This window comes from Orycteropus afer, unplaced genomic scaffold (genome assembly GCF_000298275.1).
Source record: "Orycteropus afer afer isolate SDZICR_OR568_19922 unplaced genomic scaffold, OryAfe1.0 scaffold00022, whole genome shotgun sequence".
NCBI classification, from domain to species: domain Eukaryota; kingdom Metazoa; phylum Chordata; class Mammalia; order Tubulidentata; family Orycteropodidae; genus Orycteropus; species Orycteropus afer.
The window spans coordinates 1902910-1922252 of record NW_006921609.1 but is presented as its reverse complement, the minus strand read 5'-3'; the positions used below and the strand labels follow the sequence as shown (position 1 = coordinate 1922252).

At 37.2% G+C, this 19343-nt stretch overlaps 1 protein-coding gene across 1 annotated transcript in view; it reads right to left on the bottom strand.

Annotated features, from left to right (window-relative positions):
- The window catches only part of TMPRSS15 (transmembrane serine protease 15), a 288131-nt gene that overhangs the window by 44538 nt on the left and 224250 nt on the right, over positions 1-19343 (bottom strand). The window contains exons 20-22 of the mRNA XM_007934909.1: positions 13036-13131; positions 5334-5383; positions 1646-1820 (exon numbers count right to left, since the gene is read on the bottom strand). Of these exons, the coding sequence (XP_007933100.1) occupies positions 1646-1820; positions 5334-5383; positions 13036-13131 (321 nt within the window). The remainder of the gene's footprint in view (positions 1-1645; positions 1821-5333; positions 5384-13035; positions 13132-19343) is intronic.

Genomic DNA, 19343 nt, shown 5'->3' with positions numbered 1-19343 from the left:
CTTCCTGGCTTTTAATCCCCTTTCTCCTGCTCTTCTGGCCTACTGCTTTGGGTGTCCCTGAGTTGTCCCTGGGGCTGACTGCTCCTCTGCCCAGGTTCCTGGCTTTTATCCCCTTTCGCCTGCTACTGTGGGTGGGCCGAGTTTCCTCTCCTCACCTAATCCCTTCAGCTGATTGCTCTTCTCTCTGGCTTCCTGGCTTTTAATCCCCTTTCTCCTGCTCTTCCTGCCTACTACTTTGGGCATCCCTGAGTTGTCTCTCCTCACCTATAACCATGGGGCAATATAAAATCTGCTTGGTATCACTGGTGACTGGAATGCAAAAGTTGGAAACAAAGAAGAATCACCGGTAGTTGGATATACTGAATATTATCCCTAAATTTCAATTACAGGAAGTATGAAACTATATCTGACTAGAGAATTAAGTTGCTGCTATATTTTTGTTCATTTGATTTTTAATCCTAGTTCACAACAAAGCACTTACTCATGAACTTCTAAAGCAAAGTATATTTCTAATTTGAGGGCTATCTATGCATGCTTTTTTATATTGATGTATTGAATATTGATCTAATTGAATAGTGTTGTTGTAGGTTGTTGAGTGGATCCTTAACTCATAGTGAGATGATAGTACAGAGTATAACTGCCCATAGTGTTTCCTAGGCTGAAATCTTCATGAAAGAGCCTTTATGAAAGTGGCACAGAACTTACAGCAGTCAGCTCCTAAGTGACAGGTAGGTATTCCAATCTCCCAGCCACTAAAGGTGTGGCAATCTGTTAATGTAAAGATTTCAGCCTTGGAAACCCTTATGAGGCAATTCTACCCTGTTCTATAAGGCCATTATGAGTCAGAATTGACTCAATGGCCATAGGCTATTTTTGGTGTGAATGTTTATGTGGGCAGATCACCAGGGATTTTAAGCAGATCAACAAGTCTATGGGTCCCCATTCTCTGGGTTCCTAGGATTATGCACTTTAAACATTGTGCCACTAGGACTCCTTTTAATTGAATGATAACCAGCCTAATTTATAAATGAAATACTAATTTCACACCATTTAATGCTTACCTCATGAAAAAATTTTAAAAAAAATCAGTTTTTATTTAGTTGTTGTTGTTATTTGCCATCAAGTCGGCCCCAACTCCTAGCGACCACTCCTTGGATTTCTGAGGCAGTTATCACTACGGAAGTAGGATTGCCCAACCTTCCTTCCGAGGAGTGGCTGGTGGGTTTGAACCGCCAGCCTTCTGGTTAGCAATCAAGTGCCTTAGGAACTATGCTACCAGAGCTCCTTTTTATTTAGTAGGAAACCTAATACAAGGAACTCTAGTGGTGTAGTGGTTAAGGTATTTGGCTGCTAAGCAGAAAGTCAGCAGTACAAGCCCACCAGCCATTCAATGGAAGGAAGATGAAACAGTCTGCTTCTGTAAAGATTTATAGCCTTGGAAACCCAATGAGTTGGAATCAACTCAATGTCAGCGAGTTTGGTTTTGGAGTAAACATAATGATGAAAATATCTAATGAAAGTTTATAATGTCATAAATAGTAGGAGCATTTCTCCTATGGAGTGATTTTGTAAGCCTGCATGAACTGGGGATGGTCAGTGATGTCTGCTGTGGTGATCCATCTTGAACATGGACACCGAAACTCACCCATACACACAGTGTGCTGCAGACACCAGCCAGTCTTTGCTGACAAGGGAAGCACCACAGAGCAGTCGTCCATCGTAATACAGAGCAACAAGCCAGGGCCAGGCCCCTTCCTTGGCATTATTTCCTCCAACAATTTTTGGGCTGACTTCTTGAGCCACCATTTTTTTTCCACATGCTAGTAAATTCATTGAGGGGGAAAAAAAAGTTTATTTAGGCGAGTTTTTTCTAATCATGAAGATTTAATGGAACACTACAAAATAATTTCAAGTGACATAAATGCAGTCATTCATCAGCATCTGTGGGGATTAGTTCTAGAAAACCCCATGTCTTCCCCAAGGGATACCAAAATCTGAGGATGCTCAAGTCTCTTATATAAAAAGCCATAGTGTTTGGAAATAACTCACACTCATCCTCCCATATGACTCCAAATGGGAGGAAACAGAAGAAACATCCATTAATAACTGGAACATGGAATGCACTATGTGTGAATCTGGGAAAATTGGAAGTTGTAAAAAATGAAATGGAATGCATAAAAATCAATATCTTAGGCATTAGTAAGCTGAAATGGACTGGTTTTGGCCAATCTGAATAACAAAACCGTATGATCTACTATACTAGGAATGTCATATTGAAGAATGGCGTGGCATTCATTGTCACAAAGAATGTTTCAAAATCTATCTTGAAGCAAACTGCTGTCAGTGACAAGATAATATCCATACACCTACCAGGAAGACAAGTTAATATTACTATAATTCAAATTTAAGCACCAACCACCAAAGCCAAAAGTGAGGAAATTGAAGATTCTTGCCAGCTTCTACATTCTGAAATTGACCAAATTTCCAATCAAGTTGTACTGATTATCATTGGTGATTAGAATACAAAAGTTGGAAACAAAGAAGAATCACCAGTAGTTGGAAAATATGGCCTTGGTGATAGAAATGACGATGAGATCACATGATAGAATTTTGCAAGACCAACAACTTACTCATTGCGAATACCTTTTTTCAACAACACAAATGGTGGCCATACATATGAACTTCACCAGATGGAATACACAGAAATAAGATTGACTATACCTGTGGCAAGAGGTAATGGATAAGCTCAATATCTTCAGCCAAAACAAGGCCAGGAGCTGACTGTGTAATCAACTGTCAATTGGTCATATGCAAGTTCAAGTTGAAGCTGAAGATAATTATAAAAAAGTCCATGAGAACCAAAATAGGACCTAGATTGTAATCCACCTGAGTTCAGAGACTATCTGAAGAACAGACTTGATGCAGTGAACACCAGTGTCAGAAAGCCAGGTGAAATGTGGGATGACATCAAGAACATCATCCATGAAGAAAGCAAAAGGTTGTTAAAAAGACAGGAAAGGAAGAAAAGACCAACATGGATATCAGAAGAGACTCTGAAACTTGTCCTTGAGCAGAGAGCAGCTAAAACAAATGGAAGAAATGACAAGATAAAAGAGTTGAACAGATTTCAAACAGCAGCTTGAGAAGAAAAAATCAATTACTATAATGAAATGTGCAAAGCCCTGGGGTTAGAAAATCAAAAGAGAAGAACAAGCTTAACATTTCCCAAGCTGAAAGAATTGAGGAAAACAAAATTTAAGTCCTGAGTTGCAATATTGATAGATTCTATGGGCAATATGTTGAATAATGCAGGAAACATCAAAAGAAGATGGAAGGAATACAAAAAATCACTGTACCAAAAACAATTGGTTGATGTTCATCCATTTCGGAAGGTAGCATACAATCAAGAACTAGTAGTATTGAAGGGAAAAGTGGAAGCTGCACTGAAGGAATTGGTGGTGTCGAGGGGAAGGCTCCAGGAATTGTTTCAACAAATGGATGCTGCACTGGATGCACTCACTCGGCTATGCCAAGAAATTTGGAAGACAGCTACCTGGTCAACTGACTGGAAGAGATCCATATTTGTACCCATTCCAAAGAAAGGTGATCTCACAGAATGTGGAAATTATCAAACAATATCATTAATATCACATGCAAGTAAAATCTTATTGAATAAGACAATTCAAAAATGGTTGAAGCAGTATATTGACAGGGAACTTCCAGAAATGCAAGCTGGATTCAGAAGGGGATGTGAAGCAAGGGATATCATAGCTGATGTCAGATGGATCTTGGCTCAAAGGAAAGAATACCAGAAAAATGTTTGCTTATGTTTTATTGACTATGCAAAGGCATTCGATTGTGTGGATCATAACAAACTATGGCTAAAATTGAGAAGAATGGGAATTCAGAACACTTATTTGTACTCATGAGGAACCTGTACATAGACCAGGAGGCTGTCATTCAAACAGAACAAGGGATATTGCATGGCTTAAAATCAGGATAGGAGTGTGTCAGGGTTGTATCCTTTCACCATAGTTATTCAATCTGCAGGCTGAACAAATAATCTGAGAAGCTGGACTATATGAAGAAGAATGTGGCCTCAGGATTGGAGGAAGAATCATGAACAAGGTGTGATACTCTGATGACACAACTTTGCTTGCTGAAAGTGAGGATGACTTGAAGCACTTACTGATGAAGATTTTAAAGACTACAATCTGCAGTATGGATCACACCTCAATATAAAGAAAACAAACATCCTCATAACTGGGCCAATAAGCAGCATCACAATAAATGGAGAAAAGATTGAAATTGTCCAAGATTTCATATTGCTTGTTTCCACCATCAACACCAATGGAAGCAGCAGTCAAAACAGGCGATGTATTATTGCCTTGGGCAAATCTGTGGCAAAAGACCTCTTTCAAGTGCTGAAGAGCAAAGACTAAAGTGCACCTAACTCAAGCCAAGGTGTTTTCAGTAGCCTCATGTGCATATGACAGCTGGACAATGAATAAGGAAGACCAAAGAAGTGTTGTTGATGCTTTTTCAGTTGTGATATTGGCACAGAATACTGAAAGTACCATGGACTGACAGAAAAATGAACAAATCTGTCCCAGAAGTGCAGCTGGAATGCTGCTGGGAAGCAAAATGGTCAAAGTACACGACATGTACTTTGATCATGTTGTCAGAGGGGACCATTCTCAGGAGAAAGATATCATGCTTGGTAAAGTGGAGGGTCAGAGAAAAAGGGGAAGGCCCCTTTGGATTGACACAGTGGCTGCCCAGATGGGCTTAGGTATAGCAAGGACTGTGAAGCTGGTGCAGGAGTGGGCAGTGTTTCTTTCAGTTGTGCATAGGGTCATTATGAGTCAGAGATGACTGGATGGCACCTAAAAGCAACAACAACATCCTCCTGTATAATTTAAATTATCTCTAAAATAAGAAATCCACTGCCATAGGGTGGATTCTGACTTATAGCAACTCTCCAGGACAGGATAGAACTGGCCCAAGGCTGTAAATCTTTATGGAAGCAGACTCCTTCATCTTTCTCCCATGGCTGGTGGTTTCCAACCACCCACTGACATTTTGGTTAGCAGCCCAATGCTTTAACCGCTATCCCAAATACCTAATACAATGTAAATGCTATGTAAATAGCAAATACAATGTAAATGCTATATAAATAGCAGTTTATGTTTTCCCTTGGTCTTTGAAGAATTGCTTTGACTACTTAATTCCTTCCTCCTTGCTCCCTCCCAGGACAGCAAGGGCTAACTGTACTGTATTCAGAATTTTAAACTGAAGACAGTAGAAGAGAATATAACAGCATATTTACTTACTTTTATGGTTACATTGTAACAGAATCAGCAAATCTTGTAAACATTTGTTACTGTAAATAAAGAACAATTATATTTCAAAAATTGTGTAGTAAACATTTTAAAGTAAAGCAATGTAAGCAGTCTTATTTTCTTAGCAAAATCATCTTTGTAACATAAACATCATACATGGAATTCAGAAGGAGCTCTGGTAGCATAGTGCCTAAGGCACTGGACTGATAACCAGAGGGCTGATGGTTCAAACCCACCAGCCACTCCTTGGAAGGAAGATGGGGCAATCTACTTCAGTAGTGATACCGCCTCAGTAACCCAAGGAGGGGTCTCTATGAGTCGGGTCCAACTCGAGGGCACATAACAACAACATGGGATTCAGAAAGACTGAAATATATAGGAGAAAAATCTGGTTTAGAAGTCAAATAGACCTTATTTTGCATTCTTACTTTTTGTGTGAGTTTGGATAGGTAGCTCAATATTGCTGAGACTCTGTGGGAATAATAGCACTTACTTATTGAAATTTTGTGAAAATGAAAAGAACACAATTATTATTGTGTCTTATCCACAGTACACACTAGAGAAATGGTAGCTCTTGTTATTTCACTTGAACCAACCTTAGATTTCACCAATATGCAACACAGAACATGTCTTTATATTGGCAACCTGACAGCTATACAGTAGTACTGTGAATTTGACTGTGGACTTGATTTAAGGAATGCAATTATGACCAAATGGCAGGTGCCATTTTCAAGGTGGCAGATATGTACACAGTCAAATATAAAACACAGTGTAGGTGTAAATGATTTTAAAACTTACCATCTATTAAAACAATTGGATATCAAAGTTTTCAAAAGCCAAGGATTCAATTTTAAGCAAAAATTTAAACAAAGGAATCTTTGAAAATGTTGTATACTTAGCAACCACTAGAGATCAGTATAACATAATGAATTAGATTTCTTGACCAGTTTTTCCTAAGCAACCACTGCAAATACTAGCTGCTTTTAAATATACGCATACCACAACATATACACACATAAATTTTATGGTTTATATTTATATATTTAACAATATTAAGTCTAACTGTTCATTTTGTTTAGGTGCTTGAACTTTTAGGGAAAAGTAAAACAATAAAATAATAATAATAATAATAATAATAATAATAAACAACTACGCAAACCAGACCTAAGATGCACATGAGATTCTAAATACAATCAAAGCAATTCAGTGTTTCTGATACATCCTTGTTATGTGTTTGACATACTATTTAAAATAAAGAATGATTTCAAATGAAATATAAGGAAATCAACCTAGCAAAAAATGAAACCAAACTTCTTGTCATTGAATCAGTTAAGTGACCCTATAGGACAAGTGGAACTACCCTCAGAGGGTTTCCAAGGCTGTAATTCCTTTCAAAAGCAGACTGTCAAATGTTTCTCCAGGGGCTAGTGGGTTCAAACCACCAATCTTTCAATTAGCAGGTGAATGCTCAGCCACTGTGCAACAAGGGTCTCTTAATAGCCAATATGCATGTATATGTTTTTATCCATCTATATATATGTGCTTGTTATAAGACATATAAGCACTATGTCTCCATAAAGTCCTAGAGAAGACATCTCGACTAACTCCCCTTCTATTACACACTTGTAGTTTAGGGATTAAATAGTAGTTTTCAGGATGTGTCCTAGTATTCTGTGAACCTTCATCCAATATATTTCCACATCTGTAGTACTTATCAATTCATACTCAAAATGGTCCATCTTTCTGACACATTTTCAATGGTCTTGGAAAGACTGAGCTATGGTTAACACTCTGTGGTATGTACGAATATAATGAAAAGTGTTAATACATTTCACAATACATATTTTTAGCAAGCACAGAGAAGTTTCAGGTTAACTTAGTAGTGAACCACGAAATTACATTGAACTTTGCACCTCATCCTCCATACATTTTGGTTATGCAAAATTTTCATACATAAACACACACATGTTCATGTCTTAGTTCAGAGGAATAAGTTGTTCAAACTCTTCTCTGAATGAACAGTGAATCTGCGCTTTGTCAAATCTAGTTATGAAATTGGTGAGAAGTAAAATTACTGTCCTAACCTTTGCTTCTGGAGTCCAAGACTTGCTGTTGTTGTTGTTGTTATTTGCCATCGAGTCGGCCCCAACTCATAGCGACCCCTCCTTGGGTTTCCGAGGAAGTATCACTACAGAAGTAGGATTGCCCAACCTTCCTTCCAAGGAGTGGCTGGTGGGTTTGAACCACCAGCCTTCTGGTTAGCAGTCAAGTGCCTTAGGCACTGTGATACCAGAGCTCCTGCTAGATACCCTTAAAGGAAAAAAGACAATTCCTTGACTCTGTGTTTTTCTCAGAGCCCAGTGGGGCAACACTATGATACAAGTGGATGTGTTTTTATCTACCATTAGTTCCCAAAGGTACTAATTTCTCTCTCAATTTCTGTCCAATACCATGGCTTTATTCTTGTTGAAAAGGTTATGTTTTACCTTTCTTTCTCTACTGAAGAGTTGCTCTTTGAAGTGAGCTGCTGCTGTGGGGAAGTTAGAAGATAGTACATTAGAGTGCTAAACTAGCAGGTTTTGAAGTCAAGAAATCTTGGATTAAAATCTCAACATCGTCTACTAGTTTAGTGAATTTGTTCAAGCCTTTCTTAACAATGAATCTTTATTTCCTCTTCCACATAGTGGAACAACAGTACCTAAGTCACAGAGCTTTTTCATGGATTGAAAATAACCCACGGGTTATTGAAAAAAAAATACTGAATATATACCTAACACAGTGTCTATCACGTTAATAAGTAAGTATTATTTTGATAAACACTTTATATCCTCTATCTAGCACAGTGTTGGGCGCTCTAGTAGCATAGTGCCTAAGGCACTTGACCGCTAACCAGAAGGCTGGTGGTTCAAACCCACCAGCCACTTTTCAGAAGGAAGATGGGGCAATCTACTTCCCTAGTGTTATTGCCTCGGCAACCCAAGGAGGGGTCGCTATGAGTCAGGTCCGACTCAACAGCACATAACAACAACAAGCACAGTGTTAGTACATAATTTTTATCAATAAATATGAAGTCAAATTTCCATTTACGTGTATGACTACTACTGAAGTGGTCCAAAGAATCGGCAGGAAAAGGAGCCCAGTGCCATTTGGTACATTTCCAGTTACAGTGGATCAAATTGCTGGCATCACTTTGGGCAGCCTTTTCTCAGTGGCAGGAAACAGTAGCCTGAGTCTCACTTTTCCCTAGCAACAGGAGAATCTATGGACATGAGGTCAGTGAATTTTCAGACTTGGAAGAATCATTTTCCTTGAAATCTTATTTTTTAATACAACCATAAATGCTAAGATTATTTTTAAAAGCACCTGTTTTCATGGGGTAATAACCATAATCATCTCTAACTAACTAACCAATCAACTAACTAACTAACTAACTAAATACATGTGTGTCTGATTTTCTGTCAACCCATTATAAATAATGTGACTGAATCAGAAAGAGATTTTTATTGTTTTTGGTAGGTGCTATCTAGTCAGCTCTGATCTGTAGTGATCCTATGTGCAATAGAACAAAACACTGTCTGGTCCTGCAACATCCTCACAATCCTTGTTATGCTTGAAGCTAATATTGCAGTTACTGTGTCAATCCATTTTGTTGAAGGTTGTTGTTATTGTTAAGTGCCATCGAGTCGTTGCCAACTCATAGTGACCCCATGCACCGCAGAACGAAACACTGCCTGATCCCGCGCCAGCCCCACAATCCCTGCTATACTTGAGCCCATCATCACAGCCACCGTGTCAATCCATCTTGTTGAAGGCCTCCCCCTCTTTCGTCGACCCTCCACCCTACCAAGCATGACATCCTTCTCCAGGGAATGGTCCCTTCTTACAACATGACCAAAATAGGTGAGATGAAGTCTGACCATTCTTGCTTCCAAGGAGCATTCTGGCTGCACTTCCTCCAGGACAGATCTGTTAGTTCTTTTAGCAGTCCATGGTACTTTCAGCATTCTTTGCCAGCACCACAACTCAAAAGCATCAACTCTTCTTCGGTCTTCCTTACTCATTGTCCAGCTCTCACATGCATACCAGGCGATTGTAAATATCATGGCTTGTGTCAGGTGCACCTTAGTCCTCAAGGAGATATCCTTGCTCCTCAGCACTTGATACAGTTCCTTCGCAGTTGGCTTTCCCAATGTTACACGTTGTCTAATGTCCTGACTGCTGCTTCCATTGCCATCGATTGTAGAACCAAGCAATGTGAATTCTTTGACAACCTCAATCTTCTCTCCATTTATTGTGATGCTTCTCATTGGTTCAGTTGTGAGGATTTTAGTTTTCTTTATATTGAGACGTAATCCATATTTCAGACTATATTCTTCAACCTTCATCAGTAGGTGCCTTAAGTCATCCTCACTTTCAGCAAGCAAAGTTGTATCATCTGCATATCTCAGGCTGTTAATGATTCTTCCTCCAATCCTGATACCACGTTTTTCTTCATATATTCCAGCTTCTCGGATTATTTGCTCAGCATATAGATTGAATAAGTGTGGAGGAAGGATACAACCCTGTCACACTCCCTTCTTGATTTTAAACCATGTAGTGTCCCCTTGTTCTGTTCGAACGACAGCCTCCTGGTCAAGGTACAGATTCCTCATGAGTACAATCAAGTGCTCGGGAATTCCCATTCTTCTCAATGTTATCCATAATTTGTCATGATCCACACAATCAAATGCCTTTGCATAGTCAATAAAACACAAGTCAACATCTTTCTGGTATTCTTTGCCTTGAGCCAAGATCCATCTGACAACAGCTATGATATCCCTTGTTCCACGTCCTCTTCTGGATCTGGCTTGAACCTCTGGAAGTTCTCTGTCAATATACTGCTGCAAACGTTTCTGAATTATCTTCAGTAAGATCTTAATTGTGTGTGATATTAATGATACTGTTCTATAATTTCCACATTCTGTGGGATCACCTTTCTTGTTAAAGTATTCCCCTTTTTGCTTACCCTCCACTTTATCAAGCATGATATCTTTCTCCAGGGAATGGTCCCTTCTAAAAACATGACCAAAATAAGTGAAACAAAGTCTGGTCATTTTTGCTCCTAGGGAGCATTCTAGATGCACCTCTTTCAGGACACATTTATTTGTTCATCTGGCAGTCCATGTTATATTTTCAGTAGTCTTCACCAAAACAATTAAAAGGCATCAATTCTTCTTCTGTCTTCCTTAATCATGGTCCAGCTTTCACTTGCATATGGGGCTGCTGAAAATACCATGCCTTGGGTTAGATATACCTTAGTCTTCAACATGATGTCTTTGTTCTTAACAATTTAAAGAGATCTTTTGCATCAGATTTGCCTAGTGCAATACTACATCTGATTTCTTGACTCCTGCTTGGGTGTTGATTGTAGATACAAGTAAAATGAAATCTTTGACAACTTTAATCTTTTCTCCATTTATTGTGATGTTGCTCATTGGTGCAATTGTGAGGATTTTTCTTTTCTTTATGTTGAGTGTAATCTGTACTGAAGATTGCAGACTTTGATCTTCATCAGTAAGTCCTTCAAGTCATCTTAACTTCCAGCAACTGAGGTTGTGTCATCTCCATATCGTAGGTTCTTAAATGAGACTTCCTCCAAACCTGATGCCACGTTCTTCTTCATATAGTCCAGCTTCTTGGATTATTTGCTCAGCATACAAACTGAATAAGCATGATGAAAGAATACAACCCTTACACGCTCCCTAATTTTAAACTATGCAACAGCCCATTATTCTGTTCAAGTGACTACCTCTTGGTTTATTTATGTGTTCCTCATGAGTATGATGAAGTGTTCTCTGGAATTCCCATAGTTTGCAATGCTATTCATAATTTGTTACAATCCACACATTCAAATGCCTTTGCCTAGTCAATAAAACACAGGTAAACAACTTTTTGGTATTTTTTGCTTTTAGCCAAGATCCATCTAACATTAACAATGATATCTCATGTTCCAAATGATTACCAAAAAAAAAAAAAAAAAACCTCACTGCCATTGAGACGACTCCAACTCATATCATAGTGATCCCTTTTGAGTTTCTGATGTGGTAAATCTTTTCAGAAGTAGATTACCCAGTCTTCCTTCCATGGAGTGGCTGACTCAGTGGAGTGACAGAAGGTTGAAGTTACCTATATCTGTAAGTGTTGTCTCTTTCAAGTAACATGAAAATACATGTAACAGTGACATGAATGTAAGTTGATTCTGGAATTTTGTTGATGAGCATGGAAAACCTAGTTCTGTTCTGATGCATGCATATAATTAAAACAAATATGTAGAAAAACTTTCCTTTGTTTTTTTAAAAATCTATCTTCTATATGTCTGTAGGACATAAATAGAAGAAATCTTCAATGTACTAGCTATTTCAAGATCTCAAATGGTATTTAAATTTAGACATATTTTGTGGAATTGAAATCAGGAAGCATGTTTTATCACTGGCAGCTGCTTTACTTCACCCATCCCCCACCATGACACTAATAATATCTGTCAATGCCCAAAGAAATATTCATATAAGACATTCAACTGTGTACAGAGTGCTTTGATTGCTACTAAAAATACTTTTTACCAATGTGTTTTACTTCTCTAACTCATAGAAATGGTAACTTTCCACAAATAGCTGAGTTACTGTATTATTTCTTTTATTCACTATTAAGTATGCTGTATAAAATACTACAAGCTAATGTACTGGAAATGGCATCTTAAATCCTTATCTCTAATTATGGCTTCTAGCTGTTACTTTCTCCCACCCATTGCTGGACTTCAGTGGTACTGTAAAATTCAGAAACCAATTAAAACAAAAAATACTATTAATGTCAAAACAGGAGAAATGACATAATCCAAGCTAAAATAAATCTTTGAATACCAGAAGGACATTATTTTTTAAAATGTTAGTAAAGACTATTAGAGTCAGTTGAATATTAAATAGAAAAAGAGAATATGTAGGCATAAGTAGAAGTCTGGACTCCTTTCTTTAATATTGATGTTATATTGTTGAAAGAGTGCAAAGCAGAGAAAATAGTATCGTGATATGTTTCTCTTCTTTGTTTTTTTTTTTAATGATATCTAATTTTTGCTAGTCTCTTTAGTATGATCAATAATAGATCTATTTTCCCCAGGTCTCATAATTTCTTTCTATATTGTTAAATTCTTTGTGAATCTGGGGATAAGAGCAAACACGGGATTCAGTTAAATTTTACCGAGTTACTATCAGTGTGCTATACAGTTACATATACCATATCTGATTTAACCTTCTTAAATCTATGAGGGTTAGCCAGTATTATCAGATAGAACTAGTTAGTTACTATTTGAGATGATTTGATTTTTTTTAACAGTTGTTCACAGTGACCTCATGTATTATAAAGCAGAACAGCTTCATAGTATTTTGAAGGTCATGACTTTTTGGAAGTAGATCAGTAGATCACCAGGCTGATCTTGCTAAGCTACTTTGGGTAGACTTGAACCACCAACATTCCTGGTAGTGGTCGAGCACTTCACTGTTTGTATCATTCAAGGATTCTGTGATTTGTTGAATAAAATAAGTCAAATAACTTTCAAGATTATCTGGCAAAAATGTGGTAATATTTGAATTTGACTGGCTTTTAAATCTATCTTATTTCCAGTTCATGTACAAGTAGCCAAAGAACAGATTTTATTACCCACCTAGGTGTTAGTATTAAGCTGCCATTAGGTGCTGTGTTCAATTGTACAAATGGCCCGACTGTTGTAGAGAAGATTGGCATGGAAGAGTTCTCACTCCTAGGGAAAAACACACAAATTAAAAAAAAAAAAAAAAAAAAAAAAATCACACTTTCAGTCATTTATTATTATGAACATTAAAATAAATTATGGAATTCCATGTGAAAAGACTAACATTTTAATATAAAATTTCAAATGTTTTGCTCTCTACAAAATGGTGCAAATCAGTAGAATTACCCATAATGCCATGAAATGTAATTTTTATTATTGCATGATATCTCTAGTTCTTGTTTGCATGCTCATATTATTTTATAAGATTAAAAATCTGTGCACATATTGTTTTGGTGTCTGAGTTTTCATTTGGCACATTTATATTTTCTAGTAGTTTCCATAATGATCAATTTTAATGACAACATATCAGAAAGTTGCTGCACTATAATTTATTGAGCTCTTCTCCTGTGCCATTTAATGCTCTTTTGAAAAAATGCATGTTGCCTAAGAACAACATAGCAAAAAGAGATCTTTAGGATTTACCTTTCAAAATATTGCTTTGTTCATGAAATTTTGTTCAATTCAAAGCAGCACAAGCTCTAATTCAAAGCCAGAAACCATTGTGACCACTCTGAAAGGATGTATATAACCTGGACCTGCAAGTGTCAAACAGTGAGCCAGAACTGGGTGGAAAATGAGACATCTCCTTGTGACAAAAGGCATTTAAGTCCCTGGACTTTCCTATCCTTGAAAACAGATTTATTTTATAATTCTGGTTTCAACTATGTTGTTGTTGTTGTTAGATGCCATTGAGTCAGACCTGACGTATAACGACATTCCTAGGGTTTTTGAGGCAGTATCACTATGGAAGTAGATTGCCCAACCTTCCTTCTGAGGAGTGGCTGGTGGGTTTGAACTGCCAGCATTCTGGTTAGCAGTCAAATGTCTTAGGCCCTATGCTACCAGAGCTCTGCCGTGCTTTCAACTATAGACCTTTTTTAATTATCCTGGCTCAGCCAGAAATGTTTGTCTTCTCAATTCTTAATCTTATATCTTGTTTTTATTTACATTAGATTTTAATCTTGCTATAAAAATATGTCTTCAGTCTGGAAAAATTTTAATTCCTGATTTCTTCTACTGGTGATCGGGGAGATCTTGTGGTTTTGATCTTTTGGAATACACCTGGTCATGATGGAGCCACCCATTGCCCCTCCAAAAGAAAGTGCAATATTTTCCCTAGATAATAACCAACTCTGACTCTTTTCCATTTGTGCATAGGAAATTTCCAAGGAATATTAATAGCAGGTATGTTTATTTTTCAAGATAGAAAAACTCCTTCAATAAACTGAGAGAGAGTCGGGTTATCTTTTGCCCACTGAACAGCTAGTTAGAGTAAGGGAGGCTATATGTTTAGTGTTCCAAACTTTAACATTTTTCTAAATATAAAATTCATATATTATAAACAGAGAAAGGAATACAAGTACCCAAAGCAATGTTCATTCCCTTAATAAATGCTGAAATAGCTTTATGAAAGAAAGATGAGCATTGTTGATGCTGTTTTTGAAGATACTCACCTAATGTGAGTAGAAGAATCACCTTATTTAAATATTTATATAAAATGTGTTTGCTATAATTTAGAAAATAAAACTAAACAGGCATAATGATTTCAAAGGGCAGTGAGGATCTAGAAAGTCAGAAACACTCTAGGTCAAGAAGGACTGCACCAACTCAAAATCATTCTAGCTAATGACTCCATGGCACATAACAACAACAATTACAATGATTTAATGATATCACATTAAGACAGAATGCAGATCAAAACATATAGTAGAGGGCTCTACATTGGTACCGCTTCTGGTAGAATTTATCACACCATACTTTCCTTTTAGAAATATCAAGAGCTACCTATCCAATTCGAAGAGACACAAATTTTATTCACTTTGCTTGCAGGCTCCAGAAATATCATTGAAATTGGTATACTAGTACACATCTTTGTTTCAAGTGTAAAGGTCATAGTTATTCTCCGTTTTTCCTTTCAAACATCTGTTCCTTTCACCTTCATCCACACCCCTAGCATCCTTATTCTGTTGAATATTTGTATATTGGACATTTTCTAAGTAGTTTTCCAGATTTCTGACTCTGAACTTTATTCATAGCCCAGGGATTCTCAAATTTTCTTCTCTGGACCACCAGCATCAGCCTCACCAAAGGGTGAATTTGAAATGCAAGTTTTCCATCTCCACCTAGATCAATTACATTAGAAACTCTAGGTGTGGGCCTGGGGATCTGTCTTTTAACAAGTCCTCCAGGTGATTTGGATACATGTTACAGATTGTGAACTGGGAATGACAGTGCTAGCAAAATATAATATCTACTTCTGTTTGCTAAGAGCTTTGCTTTTTCACTTCTAAAGTGACTTATAGTTACCTGATAAGCAATCTGTGTTAAAGTACTCATTAGTAACTAGGGAAATATCTTGAAAAGTAATTCATTAAAAATATATTTCAGAGATGTGGATTTGAGACTCTTCAATTATCGCTAGCTGTCCTCCTTTTATTTCCCCAGGATATCTCTCTTAAGACAGACCTTGAAAGAAATTAAAAATGAAATCTAGACAGGGCTTAAATTAAATAATATTAAAGTTGTTTATATATCAGTTTCCTATCTACCCCATATTGTGTATGTACCTTCTAGTGGCATTGCACTAAGAACGTTATTGGCAGCTAATGTTTTACCATTTGTCTTTTTTAGAAGAAAGGAAGACTAGGGTTAAGCTTTAAGATCAAAGAATATTCAAGAAATGCCACTTGTTCTTCTCTGGAATTCTCAAATGCTATTCCATGCTAACATTTTCATTGTTCCATGAAGAAGAAACAGAGATTATGTATACACACAGAAAAGAGACACACATGTATTTTATATTCTGAGATTGCCTTTTCTACATTTTTAGTCTCAGACTTAACATGATAAAACAGAATGCAGTTAACTTTGCCCTTATGTTGGTTTGGAGTATTTAGAATAACTTAGCAAATTATTCTTTTGGAAAAAAAGTATAAATTCTCAAATTAAATTTTAGCACATAGAAGCCATCAGTTCATATAAACCTTTCAAGGTGCTGGATGTTAGAGTATGGAATGTAATTTGAAATGGACTACCAGCATTTCAAAGTCTGTCAAGTCAAACTCACAATTATTTCTGACTGAATATGGTTTATCTTGATTGGCATTCACATATAAACAGAACATAAAATAGCAGAAGAAGTTTATAACAAATTATTCATTATTTTAAGAAATAATGGAGGCAATAGATTTTAAAACACATTTTAAAAAATGTTCTTGGTAAAAAGAAAAGGTTAGCAATTCCATGTTGTCACTATTTATTTCTGAAAGATAAATCTCAGAATGACTGAAAAGTTGAATTGTTAAGAAATAATATGTTAAGTTTTGCAACTAAGCCGTTCAATTGAGACTGTCCATATCTCACTTTCCTTTTAAGAAAATGAATAGATGTTAATGTTTGCAGAGGTTGTATGTGAAGATTTCAAGAAGATTTTGCACTTTTAAAATCCTGAAAATGTTCCGGGTCTACAGATCTAGCTAACTAACTCCATCACACACTTGTTTAGCTGTGTAGACATTTGGTATCACAAAGAAACACCATATAACTTTACCTTGTTGACATACTAATGCCGACAGGGAACCTATTTCTGAATCTTTATTACCATTTTTATGGGTTATGCACCCTCAAAGGACTCCCCTGGTTTCAAGGGAACTTTATTCTATGTAAGAAAAGAAACTTATAGAAACAGCCATTACTATTTTTTGAAGTCATATATAGGGTATAAAAATAAACTCATAGGTGAATTCTAGGGAGAGAAAGAAGGATATCCCAAGGCAACTTGCACGACATTAAATCTTGTGCCTCTCTTCTCAGGCTCTGCTTAGGTTTCTTCTCTTTTGTCTCACTTCTCAGACGGTATTTGCTGTGATAAGAATTCTCTGAAGCAGGAGCTTAGGTAGGGATGTTTTAAGCTTTTGGACACACTAAAGCAAAAAAGAATACTAATGCATGCTGCAATTTGCAGTCAGGCACTGTAACTCATTTCACACCCCAAAAGGTTTAAGTAATGAATACAGTCAGGTGGGATTAGCCTGAAAAGGATTTGGAGAAGGATGGGCCTTCCTTTCAGATTTGAGGGAAAGAAGAGGATTGCTTTGGCGAGGTGGAAGGTGGGAGAGAACCTTTTATTAGGTAGGGGAAGAGTGGAGGGAAGGGATTTCAGTAAAAAGGTGGCAAAACATTTCACAAGAGGGTCAAGCATGAAGCAGTTAGATAAACACTTTGAATTGGACACATTTCAATTGTTGTTGCCTTGGAGTCAGCCCCCACTCATAGTGACCCCTCCTTGGGTTTCCAAGGCGTTATCACACCACTCCTCAGAAGAAAGATGGGGCAATCTACTGTAGTGATACTGCCTCGGAAACCCAAGGAGGGGTCGCTATGAGTTGGGTCCTACTTGACGTCACATAACAGCAACAACAACATCACTACGGAAGTAGATTGCCCAACTTTCCTTCTGAGGAGTGGCTGGTGGATTTAAACTGCCACCTTCTGGTTAGCAGTCAAGTGCCTTAGGCACTAAGCTACCAGAGCTCTGTCATTTCAATTACCATTTCTTATTCATTTACCAGGAGCTCTGGTAGCATAGTGGCTAAAGCACTTGACTGCTAACCAGAAGGCTGGCGGTTCAAACCCACCAGCCACTCCTCGGAAGGAAGGTTGGGCAATCCTACTTCCCTAGTGATACTGCCTCAGAAACTCAAGGAGGGGTTGCTATGAGTCGGGGCCGACTCGACGGCACACAACAACACAACATTCATTTACCACCTTCATAAGAAAATACCTGCCAGTCCCTTAGAGTCATGATAGCTCTTAATGAACAGCATTAAGTTAAGTGAAATTAACTTTAAATTTTCTGACTTCAACTCTTTAAAATTTTGTGATATTTCCAGAGTAAGAAAGACTGATTAAAATGTTATCTTAATCTAATCAATTTCCTCCAGTGCACAAGCTACAATATTAAGGACAAGAGAGAAACTGATGAGTCAGGAGCTGTTCCCCATTATCTTACAGATGTAATGGTGTTAGAAAGGAAACTAATTCTTGGGATTTCCACTAAAAATATTTTAAATATATAAATATATTTCCACTATAACTTAGTGATACTTAGGGGAGATTGTTAAAAGATAGACTCTTCATTCAGTACTCAGGTATTCTAAGTTTTATTAACTTACATCAAAAAAGGGTTATTTTCTTGGAGGACTTGGTTATAACTTCTCGTAGCATACCTTTGAATCATTTCCATATTAACATTAACTTTTCCTCAGCTGAAATCCATTTATTTATTTATTTTTGAGTAACAAGCATATGATTTAGATTTTTACATTTTATCCAAATCTTTCTTATTGAATATATTTTTCTTCACATTATTGCTTTAAAGAGCATAACTGAGAAATGTATTTTACAATTGAGTGAGGGGAAATCTCTCTTCATTATGGAATTGGTAGCTTATCCCATCTCATAAAGAATGTTATGTAATACTTAATGTTTTCCTTTGTATGTGTGCTATTGGGAATCTCTAATACAAAGAAATTAGGCTAAACTTTTCTGTTAAAAGGAGCTCTGGTGGTGTAGTGCCTAAGGCATTTGACAGCTAACCAGAAAGTTGGTGGTTTAAATCCACCAGCCACTCTGTGGGAGAAAGACTGACCAATCTACTTGGGTAAAGATTTACCACCTCAGAAACTCAAAAGGGGTTGCTATGAGTTGGAATCCACTCATTGGCAGTGAGTTTGGTTGTTTTGTTTTCTTTTTTATAGACTTGCATATTTATTTTGTTAGACTCTATTTTCATATGATATTATTGCTGATAGTTGCTGTCAAATTAGGACCCAGTCTGATGGGGATGGTGCCTGGTCCTGCCCCATCTCATGATTGTTGTTGTTGTTACATGCCATCGAATCAGACTTCACTCATAGTCACCCCTCCTTGGATTTCTGAAGTGGTATCATTATGGAAGTAGATTGCCCCATCTTCCTTCCGAGGAATGGCTGGTGAGTTTGAACTGCCAGCCTTCTGGTTAGCAGACAAATGCCTTAGGTACTATGTCATGATTAGTTGTGGATAAGACCATTGTGATCCATAAAGTATTTATCAGTTGACATTCAGAAGTAGATTGACAGACTTCTTTTCCTACTCTGTGAGTCTGGAGGAGCTCTGGT